Below are 18,821 nucleotides of genomic sequence, written 5' to 3'. Positions count from 1 at the left end.
ATATCTAAAATTGTTTCTTGCCCCTCCCACAAAGCTTCAAAACTAATCTGATGGAACTGAGAGAGTCCAGTTGTAACTTCACTAACAATTCATCATGTTCATGTGTGTTTATAAACAAATTGAGGAGTAAACATTTTTTAAGTTACTAAGCACAGCATTTTCAAGGCTGCTTGTAAACTGCTAACGTTAAAAACTTACATCACTCAAAGCTGGAACCAGCCTGTCATTCACTGTTGCTTACAAGCCTATTGGAACAGTAGATCTGATGAAAGAAAGTCAATTTATTGCATTAAGATAATTTTATTAGATTGTGAAATACATCCTTGAGAGCGGTTTAAGAAAATAATAAGGGGCGCCTGGGTGGCTCAGTCGTTAAGTATCTGCCTTCAGCTCAGGGTGTGATCCCATGGTCCTGCGATTGAGCCCCATATCGGGCTCCTCTGCTGGGAGACTGCTTCTTCCTCTCCCATTCCCCCTGCTTGTGTTCCCTCTTGCTGGCTATCTCTGTCTCTGTCAAATAAATATATAAAATCTTAAAAAAATAATAATAATAATAAAAAAGAACCATCCATATATTTTTCAACCAACTTAAGAAATATTAACACCACCTTTGAAAGGTCCCATGGGTACCTGTTTGGCTGCATATGGGAACATTGGGGGGTGACTATTTTGTTTAGTTGTAGTTTTAATACCCATCATTACTACTATCTATGTTCCTAGTGGACTACTAATTTAATCTCCAGGTAATTCCGTTTAAGCGACATGTAAAAAAAAGGGAACCGTTCATGTTTCTCTTAAGCATCTTGGATAGCGGCCGCTAGACACTCCTAGTGGAGTTAAGACGGGAGGGAGGATGGGAAGATACCCGACTTCGCTTTTCAGGCTTGTGATTACTGGCTGGGAGAGGCGGGGAAACCTCTGGGATGCTCTGGACGCCGGCGGCTTCCGAAGCGTTCTTCCGATGGGAGACACGTGGGCCGGGCGGCTCTAGGATAATGTGGGAGAGGTGACGCGCTAGGAACTGGGCCGGCTTGGAAGGCCTTTCAGAGACTGCGGCCCACACAAGGGTATCGGGGCCATAGTGCGACCTCCGGAGGACGTGTCGCCTGGGGCGTTTTTCCTACCCGGAAGATCAGTCCCCCGGGTCTCTCCCAACTCCCGTGGCTGGGCCTCCCCCACCTCCCTGGGTCAACGCTTCCTCTAGCTCCCCCGCAATCTCCCCTCCCCCGCCCCGCGTTCAGCGAATCCGCGGCGCCGCAGACCCCTGCTAGCGGGCGTCAGATGCCCGGCGGCAGCCAGCGCGCCCTGGGACTGGCCTCGGCCGCGCAGCGACCGCAGGTGTTGTCTACGCCGCGTGGACCTACGTCTCCACCCTGCGTCCGCCACGGGGGCCACACCTACCGGGACCCAGGGCCCAGGCTCCAGCGCGCGGGCGCGCGGAAAGAGGGAAGGAAATCAGGGCGGTGGGGATGGAGAAGGGGAAGGTGATGGAGAAGGGGAAGGTGATGGAGAAGGGGAAGGTGATGGAGAAGGGGAAGGTGATGGAGAAGGGGAAGGTGAAGAAGGGGAAGGAGCCGCAGAAAGAGAAAATTCGGGAAACAGGAAAGGAGGAGAAAGAGAAAAAGGAGGTGGAGAAGGAGAAAATTAAGGGAAAAGAAAAGGAGAAGGGGAAAGGAAAGGAGGAGAAAAGTAACTGTAAAGAGGAGGAAAAGAGGAAAGAGCGGGAGACCGAGAAAGAGAAGGAACAACTCAAGGGAAAAGAAGAGAAAGAGAAGAAGGACAACAGCGCCTTGACAAAGCCCCCGCTGGAGCCGCCGGTAAGGGACCGGGCCTCGACCGGCTCTCCAAGGCCATTGTAGGCGGTCAGGCCCGAGCGCCGCCGGCTCTGTTACGTCCGAGGCGAGGCCCCGACCCGCGCGGGAGGGAAGCGGGTCTCCTTTGAGGGCATTTTAATCTGTGGATGCGAGGGGGTGTGCCAAGCTTCGCAAGACCGTTGCTAGCCCCTTCTCCCTGTCACCTGCCTTACCCTCACCCCCCACCCTGCTCCTGCGCTCACCCTCGGGCGGCGTAGCGATGAGAAGAAGAGGTCATGCTTGGTCCGCACCGGGCGGAAGGGGCCCTTCGCCTGCCGGGTCTCTGTCCGGCGCTCAGCGGCAGTGGCCACACCCCGCCTACAGCGCCGAAACCAGCCCCCAGCACTCGCCGCACGCGGGCTCTCTATCCGACTCCATTCTGTAGTGCAGGGCCCCTGAATTCGTGCAGATGTGTTTGAGGGCTGGACCTTCTCTGTGGTTACTGCTTCCTTTGTTTTCGGAGCACCGGCACCCACAGGGATGGTCACCAAGTTTTAACTGAGAGGTCTCAGAAACCAGGCACTGCAATCACAAAAAGACAAATACCTATGGTGTTTGTACTACTTATATGAGGTACCTAGAGTAGTCAAAATCGTAGAATAGAATTGGTGGTTGCCTGAGGCTGAGGGGAGGGAGAATGATAATGAGTACAGAGATTCAGTTTTACAAGATGAAGACTTATGGAGATGAATGGTGGTGATGGTTGCAGGGCATCATGAATGTATTTAATACCACTGAATTGTATGCCTAATAATGGGTAAGATGGTAAATTTTATATTATGTGTATTTTACCATAGTGAAAAAATTGAGGGGTGTAGGATAAAAAGAAAGAAAAAACAGGCATTGTTTGGATCAGCTTAATAAGCTTCTTGCTCCTGGAGTTCCTGAGCTCGCAGGTGCTTTCTGGTTCTAAACAATTTGAATTATTAACTGCGATTTGATCTCTGGTAAAACACAGACTATTATAGATCCATTTATCGTTAAAAGAATGACTATTGACAGGGAACGGTGGTGTTCAAAATCACAAATTGTGTCAGAACTTTTGGCTTAACAGTAATCCTAGCTTTCCTTAAGAGATGGTAAACATTAGAAAGCATGTATTTTGCTAAAAAATAAAGTAAAATGTAAGCATTAGTGACTGCAGAATTTCTAGACAGGTTAGAGTAGGGACAGCCATGTGGTTGAAAAGAGAGTAGGGAACTGTTTTTACTCACAATATTCCTAGGATGTCAGATACCATTATTTTAGCACCACTGAGAAAGAAAAAAAAAATGCTGCCAATCAAAATATGACATATCTGGACACTTGGGTGTCTCAGTGGGTTAAGCATCCCACTCTTGATTTTGGCTCAGGTCATGATCTCAGTGTCTTGAGATCAAGCCCCGCTCTGTGCTCAGCCATGAGTCTTCTTGGGATTCTCTCTCCCTCTCCCTCTCCCTCTGCTCCTTCCCTCAACCCTGCCCGCAAGGGCACGCTCTCTCTCTCTGCAAAAAAAAAAAAAAAAAAAAAGACATACCATGATTTATAAAACCCTCATTATGGATATGTTAAAATGGGGGGAGGAGTGCATCTTGGAACTGATAAAATATGTTGGGGGAGCCATGAGTGGGGCCATTGGTGGAGACAGTAAGGGGGACACAGTCCACACCCTGCAGCCATTTCTTGGGCCCAACTTCGCTTTAAAGCATGTGATTTAAATCATCCTGTGAAGTATTCTTTATCCAGGAAGTCCTTCTTCGTCACCACCACACTCCCAGAATGACACTATAGCGTTTAGATGCAGAGGGAAGGGAATGGAGATGAAGATAGAAAATAACTGTGGAAATACCATTTGCTTTACAAGCCATCAAGAACTCCAAAAACAAACATGCACTTTTTCTAATTCTGTTATTCACAAGACAGTTTTCATAAATCATGCTCTACTATACAAGACCCTGTTAGACCAGATCTTCAAACATCTTACTTTCACATAGATCTTATTTTCAACAAAAGAAAAAGTGGGATAATGAAAAAAATTCACTTTTTACTAGAAACCCAGTCTAAATCTAATGTCATTTAGTGTTCAAGTACAAATGTAAAAGATTATTGTTATTTCCAAATAATGTCATTGAAGACAATTACCGGTGTTTTTTGTGCATGAGAAACTTTACCAGTAGGCAGTTTGAGAAATAGAATTGAATTCCTGTGGGCAATCTGGCTGTATTGTTGGTCATTTATTACTGTTCACATTAAATATTGTACCCTAAAAGCCACCTTTCTGAGCACTCTGAACTTTTCATACCAGCCTGCCCTTCTTGTCTCTCAATCAGTTATTATAAAAATTTCTAAGTCTGGTATGTTGGTGGAATGCTGCATTCTAAAGTTTATGTCAAGTTCAACAGGTTTTAACATCGGGTTCTAAAATAAATCTTCATTTGTGATTGGAACCTCTTTAACAATTTCTATAACCTTAGCCTTTTCATTCAATCATGATACTTATATTAAAAAGTATAAGGTGGAACTTTGCCCTAAAGTCTTTTAAGCTAGTTAGTGATCCAATTAGGGAAAGAAAACAGATCAGTAATATGAGACCTTAGGTCCTTACATGCTGAATGGCATAGTCAGTAATGAACCATAGAGGTCCAAGATACCAAACAACAAACTGAATTCTGGTGCATTCCCCAGTGGACATGAACTCAAGAAGCAAGGTAAAGTCTGAAAATTGATCCAGAGATCTATGGCACCTTCTATAAATCCTGATATATGTAAAGTCTATATTTAATAGATTGATCACCACCATTCTAGTTGGAGGATGGAGGGATGTGGTATGATTAATACCACATAACTAATGGCTGTTTGGTACAGTTTGTTCTAGATCTATTAATTTTTTTTTAAGTAAGCTCTACGCCCAACATGGGGCTTGGATTCACAAGCCCAGGACCAAGAGTCCCATGCTCTACAAACTGAGCCAGCCAGGTTCCCCTAGACATATTAAATGTTCTGTGAAGTTTTGTTCTGGTTTACAATTCTACAATTATTGTTGGGTCCTACCACAGGCAGGCACGCTTCCAGGAGCCAGGAAAACAAGGCTCTGGTCGCATAGGTTTCTTGATTTGTCTTTTGTTTTCACAGGAGAAAAATAAGCAGATCCTTGTGTTGGGCCTGGATGGAGCAGGAAAGACCAGTGTTCTGCACTCTCTAGCTTTAAACAGAGTCCAGCACAGTGTGGCACCCACCCAAGGCTTCAATGCAGTATGCATCAACACTGAAGATAGCCAGATGGAGTTTCTGGAGAGTAAGCCCTCTTTCTCATTAGTAACAGGGTAGGCTTATCTTGTTATACTTTAAGCCAGACATACGTTAGCAACACTGCACCCTTATGAAAAAGTGACACTGGGTCAGGTTTTCCTACACTTTTAGAATGCATGTATAGTTCAATAGTGCAGTGTGGAGGATCTCACTTTCTATTCTTATTTCCTCCTTTTTTCAGTGCTGGCATAAGAGGGAGCTGCAAGGAAGGCTATAGCACCCCCTCCTATAATAGCCTCTTTTCCTTTACTACCCCCAATAAACATTCAGTCTAAGTAAATACGACATACTTCCTTCTCTGCAAATGCAACTATAAAAAAGCCCCAAACCTCTTTTTGTAACCAGAGGGCAACCCAGAAGTCTCTACACTAAAGTAATTCTGGAGTCACCACCTCTCTAAATATTGCTGTTCCCCAAAGTTGCATTAGATTCTGTTCTTTACATTCTCTCCTTGGATGATTTTATCCATCCTATTGGCCTTAAATACCATCTTTATGCTAATGACTCCCAAATTTACGTACCCAGCCCAAGCATATCCAAATGTCACCTGACATCTTCACCAGTATATCTAATTGGCCTCTTGAACCTAAAAGGGTCAAAACAAAGTGCTTGATTTATCTCCATAACTGTTTCTTTCCCTATAATGTACTGGTCAGTAAATGGTTCCTCACCTATCATGTTACTCAAGCCAGAAAACTAGGAGTCACCCTGATGTCTCCTTTTGCACCCCCAACTCCAGTCCACAAATAAAACACTATGAATTTTTCTACCTCTAAACAAAGCTTGAATTCATCAGTTATATCCTTTCCTACTGCACCTATTTCATTTGGAACCGACACCATCTCTCCCTTAGATTACTGTAATCGCCTTTTTATTTTTGCTTTCATCCAGTTACAAAAAGAAAATATGGGCAGAGAAATTGTTCAACGTGTAGGCAAATCTTTCAGCTAACAACATTATTAGGAATAGAGGTTTTAATTTGTTCAGAAGCTATAGAAGAAATAATAATTCTAACCAAATAGATAGCTAAGAAAGTAGTCTCCAAATATAAAAAGTGAAAAGAAAGCAAGGAAGGAACGAAGGGATGAAAAGAAAGGAAGACTTTGATTAGGGGAAGAAATGGACATATCTACCATTGGAGTGAGGGATTTCAACATATTGTCAATTATTAATAGAATCAAAGAGGAAAAAAATCAGCAAAGATACAGACAATTTGAACACAATAAGTTTCATCTAATGGACCATATAAGATTTTCAATTAGACAATTTTAGCTACATCCCAAAGCTATAATACATGGTTCTTCTCAAAGGCTCATGATCCACCTAGTGGATCATACAGCAAGCATTAACAAATTTTTCAGAGAAGGGGCATCATACAAACCATGTTCTTTGAATACATTGCAATTCAGTTAGAAGTTAATAACAAAAAGATAAAAATCCCTATATAGGTGAAATGTCATAGGTAAATCCTTATATAGATGAAGTGTTACACACACACGAAATGAGGAACAACCCAAATGTTCATTCATGCTTAAACTAAATATGTTAAAACCATATGAATTACTTAGATGATTACACATTCTTTTAAAAAGTTAATAACACAAAATAATTTAGGGAATTAACCTACCTTTGTAAAAGGAAAACAAAGGACAGGCAAATCAAGACATTTTCCCAGTAGTATTTTAATTTTTTTTGTTAAATTCCTAAAACAAGGGTCTTCAAACTTTTTCTGTAAAGGGCTAGGTAGTAAATAATGTAGGCTTTGATGGCCACATGCTCTCTACGCAGCTACTAAACTTGTAGTGTGGAAGCAGCGTGGACAGTATGTGAACAAGTCCACATCTGTGTTCTGATAAACCTTTATTTATAGACACTGAAATCCAGATGTGATAATGTTCATGTGTCATGAAATGTTATTCTTTCTCTTTTTCTCCCCAACATTTAAAAATGTAAAATCCATTCTTTGTTCCTGGGCTGTACAAATGTAAGCAGTGGGCCAGATTTAGACTGTGGGCCATAGTTTGCCAACCTCTGTTGTAGGAGAAAAATAAAAATTAAATTCATTGTGTATATATATTATCATACCAGTAAATTTCTTCTGGGAAGAATCAGCGGAATGAAATAATCCAAAGACATTTTTTTTTTTCTGAGGCAAATATTCTTTAATGCCCACAGGATCCTATTAAATCTTAGTGCAATGTTAAGAGGAGAAATTAGTTCTGGGATTTTGACGAAGGAAAAAGATTGTGCAAATGAGGGTGGCCAGTGAATTCAGTGTATTTAAAACTTATTTGGGGGGCGCCTGGGTGGCTCAGTCGTTAAGTGGCTGCCTTCGGCTCAGGGCGTGATCCCAGCGTTCCGGGATCGAGCCCCACATCAGGCTCCTCCGCTGCAAGCCTGCTTCTTCCTCTCCCACTCCCCCTGCTTGTGTTCCCTCTCACTGGCTGTCTGTCTCTGTCAAATACATAAATAAAAATCTTTAAAAAAAAAAACTTATTTAGGAGAAAGGTGTGTTTTAACCTATCACCCCGAATTATTTTAGTAACATATAACATACTCCCATTTTCTGAGCTTAACAGATAGGCACTGGTCCCTGTGGCCGCAGCATGTTACAGGTCAGGAGGCATCCACTGTATCCACTGTAGTATCTAGTGTCTTTATGCTGAGTCTTTGTGTTCCAGAATGATTGAACCACTTATGGAGGGTAAATATTCCTACCAGCCATTTCCCTAGTAACATGTCTCTGGTCATTCTCAGAATTGGGTACACTCTAACACAGTGGCAATTTTATCAGAACACCTGTCCTGTGTTTGGAAATTACCCAAAAGTGCCTTTCCTGCCTCCTCAGTCGATGTTTCTGCAATGGTTTTTTTGTCTTCTTTCTCTACTGTTCTCTGTAGTTGGTGGCAGTGAACCTTTCCGTGCCTATTGGGAAATGTACCTGTCCAGAGGATTGCTGCTGATCTTTGTGGTGGATTCAGCAGATCACAACAGGTTACCTGAAGCCAAGAAACACCTTCATCAATTAATTGGAACAAACCCAATCCTTCCTCTGGTTGTGTTTGCAAACAAACAGGTAAAAATCTGCGCAAATACAAGTTGTACTCAATAGTTTTATTATTACTAAAAGAAATAGAAATGTCTACTTTTAATAGCTAGATATTTAACAATATGCTGTAAATTCAGTTTAGTTTATACTTATTAGATCTACTGGATTATGAGCTCCTTAAGAATAAAGACCATTATTCATCATTGTGTCCCTTATACTGAACAAGCATAGTAGAAATTTAACAAATATGCGTTGAATTTAATTCAATAAACATTTACTGATGGTTGAATTGATTTCAACAAAATATTTGAGTGTCTACCATACATAAAGAAATAGTTTGTTTTCGATCAATTAGCCTGACCTGAATTTATTTCACACACATAAAAAATATTTAACAACCACGGAGAGATTGGAACCTTGTACAGTGTCACTGGGAATGAAAAATGGTTCAGTCTCTTTAGAAAACAGTGTGGCACTTCCTTAAAAAATTAAAAATAGAACCCGCATATGATCCAGCAATTCCACATCTGGGTATATACTCAAAAGAATTGAAAGCAGGAACTCAGATACTCATATATCCGTGTTCACAGCAGAATTATTCACGGTAGTCAAAAGGTAGAAGCAACCCAAATGTCCCTCCGTGGATGAATGGATAGACAAAACGTGATATACATACAATGGAGTATCATTCAGCCTAAAAAAGGAAATTCTGACACATGCTGTAATATGGAGAAACCTTGAGGACATTATGCTAAGTGAAATAAGCCAGTAACGGAACAACAAAGATCGTATGATTCCACTTTTATGAGGTACCAAGAGTAGTCAAATTCATAGAGACAGAAAGTAAAGTAGAGGTTACCAGGGAATTGGAGGAGAGGAGAAGGAGGAGTCATTATTTAATGCATACAGGGTTTATATTGGTGATGATTGCCTTGGGTTGGGGGAAGGAGAAATGGGAGTTATTGTTTTGTGGGTACAGAGTTTCAGTTTTGCAAGATGAAAGGACTTCTGGAGGTGGATGGTTTCACAACAGTGTGAATATACTGAACCGTACACTCACACATGGTTAAGATGGTAAATTTGTTATGTGTATTTTACCACAATAAAAAAAAGTTTAAAAAATTAAACATCTATAGCATTGTAATACTAAAGCCCCTCTTTCAATTGCTAAGATTGCCAATCATTAGGGAACTTGATTCTTCCACTACTTCTAAGGGTGAATGTTTATGGCAGTAAACCAAGTAATTACAAATGATGACCTAAAGGAGGAGCCTATGTTACAGTCCAGCCTGGAAGCTAGTTCTGCAGATTATATTTAAAAGAAGGGCTGGAGGGGGTGCCTGGGTGGCTCAGCCATTAAGCGTTTGCCTTCGGCTCAGGTCATGATCCCAGGGTCCTGGGATCAAGCCCCACATCAGGCTCCCTGCTTGGTGGGAAGCCTGCTTCACCCTCTCACACTCCCCTTGCTTGTGTTCCCTCTCTCGCTGTCTCTCTCTGTCAAATAAATAAATAAAATCTTTAAAAAAAAAAAAAAAAGAAGGGCTGTAGGGTGGGTGGCTGGGTCAGTTGAGCGTCTGCCTTCGGCTTAGGTCATGATCCCAGGGTCCTGCTTGGCGGGGAGTCTGCTTCTCCCTCTGCCTCTGTCCCTCCCCCTGCTTGTGCGCTCTTTCTCTCTCAAACAAATAAATACAGTCTTAAAAAAAAAAAGAAGAAGAAGGAGGACTGGAGCTTTGGTTTTGTTTTAAACTGGAGCCTCTTAAGTACCGCAAACTACGAAGACCATGGTACATGTAAGTGAGCTGTATGGTATTCCATTGCATGAATATACCACAATTTTACCATTTTCATGCTGGGTGTTCGGGTGATTTCCAGTTGTTTATTGTTATTAACAGTGCTACAGTGAATCTTCATGTATGTGTCTGCTTGTAGGTGTGTATCAACATTTCTCTAGTGCATACACCTAAGAGAGGAATTGCTGGGTTTATGGATTTGTATGTATTCAGTTTTACTAGATCTTACCAAGTTGTTTTCCAAAGATATTGCCCCAATTTATTCTTCCACCAGCAGAATATGACAGATTTTTGCAGCTCCACATCCATTTCAATACTTGGTATTGTCAAACTTTTTCATTTTTGCCAATCTGATGGGGCTGAAATTTTATCCTGTTATTCTAATTTGCATTTCCTTAACTACTAGTGAGCTTGTAGTTAAGCTCTTTTCAGGTGTGCATTGGTTATTAGTTTCAAATTTGTTTCATTCTTTGAAACTAATTTCCACATCTGTGAATTGTCTTTTATTTATTTATTTTTAGAGAGAGAGAGAGCGCAAGTGAGAGAGAGGAGGGGGCAGAGGGAGAGGGAAAGAAAGAATCTCAAGCAGGCTCCATGCCCAGTGCAGAGCCTGACATGGGGCTTGATCCCATGACCCCCAGATCATGACCTGAGTGGAAGTCAAGAGTCGGTCACTCAACTGACTGAGCCACCCAGGCGCCCTGTGAGTTGTCTTTTAATATCTCTTCCCAAACTTCTATTAGGGTGTTTATCTTTTCTTATTTGAGTTGTAGAAATGTTTCTTATCTTTTGGAAAAATAATCCTTTGTTACTTACATGCATTACACATATCTTCTTCAGCAACTGGTTGACTATTATTTTACTTTGCTTATCGTTCTCTTCTTTATACATAGCTTTCCATTTATTTTTTTAAATGACCACATTTTTTAAAATTTATTTTCACTCCAGTATAGTTAATATACTACTTTCAGATGTATAATATAGTGATTCAGCAGTTTCATATATTACTCAGTGCTCATCAAGGTAAGTGTACTCTTAATCCTCTTCACCTCTTCACCATCACCCCACTCATCTCCCCTCTGGTAACTGTTCTCTATAGTTAAGAGTATGTTTTTTGGTATGTCTCTTTTTCTTTCCATTGTTTCTTTTGTATCTTAAATTTCACATGGAGTGAAATCATATGGTATTTGTCTTTCTCTGACTGGCTTATTTCACTTAGCATTATACTCTGTAGATCCATCCACATTGTTGCAAATGGCAAGATTTCATTCTTTTTTATGGCTGAGTAATATTCCTCTGTGTGTGTGTGTGTGTGTGTGTGTGTGTGCGCGCACGCACGCGCACGTGCCACATCTTCTTTAGCCATCTATTGATGGATACTTGGATTGCTTCCATAGTTTGACAATTGTAAATAATGCTTCAATAAACATAGGGGTGTATATATCCCTTCGAATTAGTGTTTTCTCATTTTTTGGGTAAAATACCCAGTAGTGTGATTACTGGATTATAGGGTGTTCCATTTTTTTTTTTAAGTAAACTTTACACTCAGTGAGGGACTCAAAATCATGACTTTGAAATCAAGGGTTGCATGCTCTACTGACTGAGCCAGCCAGGCATCCCAGGATAGTTCTATTTTTAATCTTTTGAGGAACCTCCGCACTATTTTCCACAATGGCCGCACCAGTTTACCTTCCTACCAACAGTGCACGAGGGTTCCTTTTTCCACATCCTCGCCAACACTTGTTGTTTCTTGTGGCTTTGATTTTAGCCATTCTGAAAGGTGTGAGGTGATAACTCATTGTGGTTTTGAATGGCATTTTTCTGATCATGAGTGATGTTGAGCATCTTTTCATGTGTCTGTTGGCCATTTGTGTGTCTTCTTTAGAAAATGTTCATGTCTTCTGTCCATTTTTTAATCAGATGATTTGTTTTTGTGTGTGTGTTTTGAGTTGTGTGAGTTCTTTATGTACTTCGGATACTGATTCTTTATTCGATATGTCATTTGTGAATATCTTCTCCCATTCAGTAGGTTGTCTTTTAATTTTGTTGGTTGTTTTTTGTTTTGTTTTGTTTTTGCTGCGGAGAAGCTTTTTATTTTCATGTAGTTCCAATAGTTTATTTTTGCTTTTGTTTCCCTTGCCTCAGCAGACATATCTAAAAAGATGTTGCTATGGCCAAATTCAGAGAAATTACTCTCTTCTAGGATTTTTATGGTTTCAGGTCTCACATTTAGGTCCTTAGTCCATTTTTAGTTTGTTTATGTGTATTGTGTAAGAAAGTGGCCCGGTTTAATTCCTTTCCCTGTTGCTGTCCAGTTTTCCCAACACCATTTGTTTTTCCCATTGCATATTCTTGCCTCCTTTGTCCTAGATTAATTGACCATATAATTGTGACTTTATTTCTTGGCTTTGTACTCTGTTCTGTTGATCTGTCTCTTTTTGTGCCTGTTTTGATTACTACAACTTTGTAATATAACTTGAAGTCTAGAATTGTGCTACCTCCAGTTTTGTTTTTCTTTTTAAAGATTGCTTTCACTTTTTGGGGTCTTTTGTGGTTCTATGTACATTTTAGGATTGTTTGTTCTAGTTCTGTGAAAAATGCTGTTGGTATTTTGATAGCTATTGCATTAAATCTGTATATTGCTTTGGGTTTTATAGACATTTTAACAATATTTGTTTTTCCAATCCATGAGCATGGGATGTCTTTCGATTTCTTTGTGTCATCTCCAATTTCTTTCAACAAAGTTTTATAGTTTTCAGAATACGGGTCTTTTGCCTCCTTGGTTAGGCTTATTCCTTGGTATTTTATTTTGGTGCAATTATAAATGAGATTTTTTTTCTTAATTTCTCTTTCTCCTGCTTTGTTATTAGCATAGAGAAATGCAACAGATTTCTGTACCTTGATTTTGTATCCTGCAACTTTACTGAATTCATTTATCAGTTCTAGTAGTTTTTTGGTGGAATCTTCAGGGTTTTCTATATATAGTGTCATGTCATCTGCAAATAGTGGAAGTTTGACTTCTTCCTTACTAATTTGGATGCCTTGACTTCTTTTTCTTGGCTGATTGCTGTGGTTAGAACTTACAGTACTATGTTGAATAAAAGTGGTGAGAGTGGACATCCTTGTCTTGTTCCTTACCTTAGGGGAGAACTCTCAGTTTTTCCCCATTAAGTATGATGTTAGCTGTGGGTTTTTCACATAAGGCCTTTCCTGTGTTGAGGTATGTTCTCTCTAAACCTACTTTGTGGAGGGCTTTTATCATGAATGGATTAATTACATTGTCAAATGCTTTTTCTGCAACTATTGAAATGATCATATGCTTTTTCTTTTTTATTGATGTATCATGTTGCTTGATTTGCAAATATTGAACCACTCTGGCATCCCAGGAATAAATCCCACTTGACCATGGTGAATAATTTTTTTAATGTATTGTTAGATTTGGTTTGCTAATATTTTGTTGAGGATTTTTGCATCTATGTTCATCAGAGATGCTGGCTTGTACTTCTCTTTTTTGTGGTGTTTTTCTCTGGTTTTGGTGTCAGTGTAATGCTGGCCTCAGAGAATGAATTTGGAAGTTTTTCTTCCTCTTCTGTTTTTTGAAATATTTTGGGAAGGATAGGTATTAACTCTTCTTTAAATGTTTGGTAGAATTCACCTGTGAAGCCATGTGGTCCTGGACTTTTGCTTGTTGGGAGTTTTTTTTGATTACTGATTCAATTTCATTGCTGGTAATTGGACTGTTCAAATTTTTATTCTTCCTGATTCAGTTTTGGGAGGTTATATGTTTTTACGAATTTATCCATTTCTTGTAGGTTGTCCAGTTTGTTGGCATGTAATTTTACAATCATTTTACAATCATTCGTATTTCTGTAGTGTCAGTTGTTTTTTCTCCTCTTTTGTTTTTGATTTTGTTTATTTGAGTCCTCCCTCTCTCTCTCTCTCTTTATGAGTCTGGCTAAAGGTTTATCAATTTTGTTGATCTTTTTGAAGAACCAGCTCCTGGTTTCACTGATCTGTTCTATTGGGGTTTTTTAGTCATTTATTTCTGCTCCAATCTTCATTATTTCCTTCCTTCTGTTGGTTTGCAGTTTCATTTGTTCTTCTTTTTGTAGCTCCTTTATGTGTATGGGTAGGTTGTTTATCTGAGATTTTTCTTGCTCTTGAGGTGGGCCTATATTGCTATAAACTTCCCTCTTAGAACTGCCTTTTCTGTGTCCCAAAGATTTTGGACTGTTGTATTTTCATTTTCATTTTTCTCCATGTAATTGTTGACTTCTTGGTTGACCCATTCATTGTTTAGTAGCCTGTTATTTAGCCTCCATCTATTTGTGCTCTTTCCAGATTTTTTCCGTGGTTGATTTCTAGTTTCATAGCATTGTGTTCAGAAAAGAGGCATGGTGGGTGAGTGAGAGTGAGAGAGAGAGAAAGAGCACACGAGTGGGAGGAGGGGCAAAGAGAGAAGCAGATTCCCCACTGAACGGGGAACGGACATGGGGCTCAATCCCGGGACTCCAGGATCATGACCTGAGCCAAAGGCGGATGCTTAACTGACTGAGCCACAAAGTTGCTCCTCCTCCTCCCCCTCTCCCTCCTTCCTCCACCTCTTCTTCTTCTTCTTCTCCTTAAATAAACTCTATATCCAGTGTGGGGCTCCAGCTCATGACCTTGTGATCAAGAGTTCCATGCTCTACGGACTGAGTTCTACAAGGAACCCCCTTTTTATCCAACATTCTCCTCATATTTTCTTCCTCTCCATCAGTGAATTTATTACCTTGAGACATTGTACATGTTACGGGATCCATTAACACTGTTCAGAAGTCCCTACAGGCTCTAAGAATAAATGAATTCTGATCTCAGACAAGCATTGGAATGTATTGGGATGTATTGGGATGACCAACATCTAGAAATGTAATCAACTGCAACCAGATACCACCAGAAACATTTTTCTAGATACGTCTCCTGAGGCAAGGAAAATAAAAGCAAAAATAAACTATTGGGACTACATGAAAATAAAAACTTCTGCACAGGAAAGGAATTCGTCAACAAAACGAAAAGGCAAGGGGGGCCTGGGTGGCTCAGTCGATTAAGCAGTTAAGTGTCTGCCTTTGGCTCAGGTCATGATCCCCGAGTCGTGGGATGGAGCCCCTAGTCGAATCCAGCTCCCTGCTCATCGAGGAGCCTACTTTTCCCTCTCCTCTGCCCCTCCCCCCTGCTTGTGCTCTCTCTCTCGCTATCGCTATCTCTCTCTCTCTCTCAAATAAGTAAATAACATCTTTTTAAAAAAGGCAAATACTGATTGGGAAAAGATATTTGCAAATGATATATCTGATAAGAACTTAATACCCAAAATACGTAGAGAACTTACACAACTCAACATTTGAAAAACAAATAATCCAATTAAAAAATAGGTAGAAGATATGATGAACAGACATTTCTCCAAAGAAGACATACAGATGTCCAACAGACACATGAGAAAGATGCTCAACAGCATTAATCATCAGGAAAGTGCAAATCAAAACCACAATGAGAGATCACCTCACACCTGTCAGAATGGCTAGAATCAAAAAGACAAGAAATAACAAGTGTTGGTAAGGGTGTGAAAAAAGGACCATTGTCCATTGTTGACAGGAAAATAAATTGGTACAGGACCCACAGTATGGTGAGTCCTCACAAAATTAAAAACAGAAATACCGTATGATCCAATGATTCCCCACTACTGAGTATTTACCCAAAAAAACTAAAACACCAATTCAAAAAGGTATATGCATCCCTGTGTTTATTGCAGTATTATTTACAGTAGCCAAGATATGGAAGCAACCCAAATGTCCATCAACAGATAAATGGATAAAGAAGATCTAATATATATACATATATTGGAATATTACTCACCATAAAAAAGAATGAAATCTTGCCATTTGTGAGAACTTGGGTGGACCTAGAGGGTATTATGCTAAGTGAAATGAGACAAATACCATATTATTTCACTTATATGTGGAATCTAGACAACAAAAGAACAAACAAACAAAAGGGAGAAATTGACCCATAAATACAGAGAACAAACTGATGATTGCCAGAGGGGAGAGTGGTAGGGGAATGGGCAGAAAGGAATGAAAGGGAGTGGGAGGTACACACTTCCAGTTATGGAATGAATAGGTCACAGGGATGAAAGGTACAGCATATATAATGGCATATGCTGAATATAAGGTATTGTAATAGCATTGCATGGTGAGAGACGGTAGCTACACTTATGGTAAGCACCGAATAACATACAGAGTTGTCAAATTACTATGTTGTACACCTAAAACTAATGTAACATTGTGTGTCAACTATACTTCAATAGAAAAAAATTGATCCTATTGAATATGATTTTCGGTAAATAAAAAAGAAATGGAAAAACAAAAATAGAAGCAGGTTGACCACAGTGTTTGGAAAATTGATTAAGGTATTAGAATGGCTTGACCTCATTCCAAAAATTCCTTTTTGATGATAGCTCATAACTACTGGTATAATTCTGCTGCCCTTTATTTCTCTCTCTCTCTCTCTTTTTTTGTAAGTAATCTCTATACCCAATATGGGGCTCAAACTCACAACTCCAAGATCAGGAGTTGTTGCATGCTCTACCAACTAAGCCAGCCAGGTGCCCCATTGCTGGTACTATTCTGATTAAAATCTTTATATTCAGGCAACCACTGGGGTCATAATAATGGGGTCATGATATCCTTCACATTAAAATGGAGGTGGGATCATTGAGAGCAATAAATTAGAATAACAAATGTATCTATCCAAAAAGATTGCAAAATAACCAGCTTTTTCCTATCTGTTTTCCATTCTGGGTGAAGGATCTTGAAGCTGCCTATCGTATTACAGATATCCATGAAGCTTTGGCATTGTCTGAGGTGGGAAATGACAGGAAGATGTTCTTGTTTGGAACCCAAGTGACTGAGAACGGCTCAGAAATACCCTCCGTCATGCAAGATGCCAAAGACTTGATTGCACACCTGGCTGCAGATATGCAGTGACCACGCCCAGGCCCACTGTGCAGCTCTCAATCTAAATGTCACCAGGGAAGGTTGAGTGACAGGTTTGAAGCCAAAGGTTTTCACTGTCAAATAAAAAATAAGCCATTTCCTATTTTCTTAATGCATGACATATATACAAAGATAATGTTAATTGATTAAGAGCCTCTCTACATTTAGATTTTGAACTTTGAAAATATTGGTAAAATAATATGTTTGGGGGATTTGGATTTTCATTAACAAAATTAAAGTGAAGATTAGTAAGCATTCAAACCATTTGCAGTTTTTCGGTGACCTGAGATTTAAATTAAAATATTTTAATAAACGACCTCTTTTCAAGTAAAAATCTAGGTGTCTTTCCTTAAGTAGATTCGCATAACACTGAAAGGAAAGAAATATCAGGATAAGGCAAGGAGAAAAGTAAGCACTACCAGACATACATAGAAATATAAAGTAACACATGTAGAAAGATTTAGGAAAGACTTCTCTTTCAGGAGCTGATACACTAGAATAGGAACACTGAGGATTTGATTTTTAAATACTTGACATTTTGCTTTTATACATAGATAGCTTTCTTCACCAGAAATATTTTATGATAATTCTGTTTAACTACAAACGTGGTAAAAATCCAACTTTTAACCTTAGCGTCTTGTCTTGATTTTAAAAACAAACAAAAGGACTTCAGTTTCTAGTCAGTATGTAAGAAGCTCGGAAACTGCCACTCCATTCTAACAAGTGAAAAGCTAAACAGACTGAAAAATCAACAGCTCTTCGAGGATCCATAAAAGGCGAGGACACAAGGCAAACTGCTGCCCCCAAGACTGAAGAAACCAAGAAGAGAAAATTTACTGGAGCAGAGCTTCATGAATGGAAACAACTGTGGGAACCAGTGCCAAGGGAGGAAAACCAGAACTGTAATTGACGAACTGCTGGAGGCTCAGATGGATGACTATGAGTAAAAACTCCAGGTGATCCAGACACAGTGGGGTCCCTACAATTTTGTGAGACTTATCTTTAGGAGCTTGATGAGATTCCCACAGCAAATATTAGAGAAAAATCCCCTGGTGCTTCCAGAGGAGGGAAAAAGGAACCAATTTGAAATATACCAAAGCACTGTGTTTTTATTAACAAGGCCTGCCTTCAGGGGAAACTAGTTAACCAGAACCTAACTTGCTGGGGTACTAACAGAGCCTAACCTGGGGAAGAGAAATGCCCAACTCCAGCCCATTCGAGCCATCTCGTCCCACATAAGCAAAGAAGAAAACAAAGACACACATGTGAAGTTCACTGTCCAGAGGCACAGGCTCACTAAAAGACTAAGACTAATCATAGGAGTATAGAACACTTCCCCCTCCCACACCCCACCACCACCTTACTAAAGGTCTGTTTGTAGCAGTTTCTTTTACTTAGTACATCATGCTTGGCTATTGAGGAAAAATTACAAGACATACCATAAGCCACTGGGTGGCTCAGTTGGTCAATTGTCTGACTCGATCTCAGATCAGGTCTTGATTTCGGGGGTGTGAGTTCAAGCCCTGTGTTGGGCTCCATGGTGGGAGTGGAGTCTACTTAATAAAAAACAAAACAAAACAAGAAAGCAACCACACAGAAGAGACATCAGAACCATATACAGCATTGGAACCAGTACGGCAGAGATGTTGGGATTGTCAACAGGAATTTAAAACAACTTGATGACTAATATGATTAATGTGCTAAGAGTTCTAATGGATAAAGTAGAGAGCATACAAAATCAAATGGGCAATGTAAGCAGAGATGAAATTTTAAGAAAGAACCAACAAGAAATCCTAAAGATTAAAAAAAAAAC

At 39.9% G+C, this 18,821-nt stretch overlaps 1 protein-coding gene and 1 long non-coding RNA gene across 2 annotated transcripts; one reads left to right on the top strand and one right to left on the bottom strand.

The window, feature by feature from the left end:
* Window positions 1–286: 286 nt before the first annotated feature.
* On the bottom strand, window positions 287–2,180 carry LOC148109570 (uncharacterized). Its single transcript, XR_015725464.1, has 3 exons — window positions 2,057–2,180; window positions 866–987; window positions 287–510 (listed from the first exon to the last, which is right to left on the bottom strand). It is a non-coding gene; the product is annotated as an uncharacterized LOC148109570 (long non-coding RNA).
* On the top strand, window positions 1,283–17,320 carry ARL9 (ARF like GTPase 9). Its single transcript, XM_045815978.2, has 4 exons — window positions 1,283–1,817; window positions 4,965–5,127; window positions 8,042–8,217; window positions 16,820–17,320. Exons 1-4 carry the CDS (start codon window positions 1,470–1,472, stop codon window positions 16,997–16,999), a joined length of 867 nt encoding a protein of 288 aa, XP_045671934.2. The 5' UTR covers window positions 1,283–1,469; the 3' UTR covers window positions 17,000–17,320.
* The last annotated feature ends 1,501 nt before the right edge of the window (window positions 17,321–18,821 follow it).

The sequence above is a fragment of the Ursus americanus genome, chromosome 8, assembly GCF_024610735.1.
Source record: "Ursus americanus isolate L20-20 chromosome 8, mUrsAme1.1.p, whole genome shotgun sequence".
Taxonomy (NCBI): Eukaryota; Metazoa; Chordata; class Mammalia; order Carnivora; family Ursidae; genus Ursus; species Ursus americanus.
The sequence above is the reverse complement of the archived record's forward strand: the minus strand, read 5'-3'. Positions and strand labels throughout refer to the sequence as shown.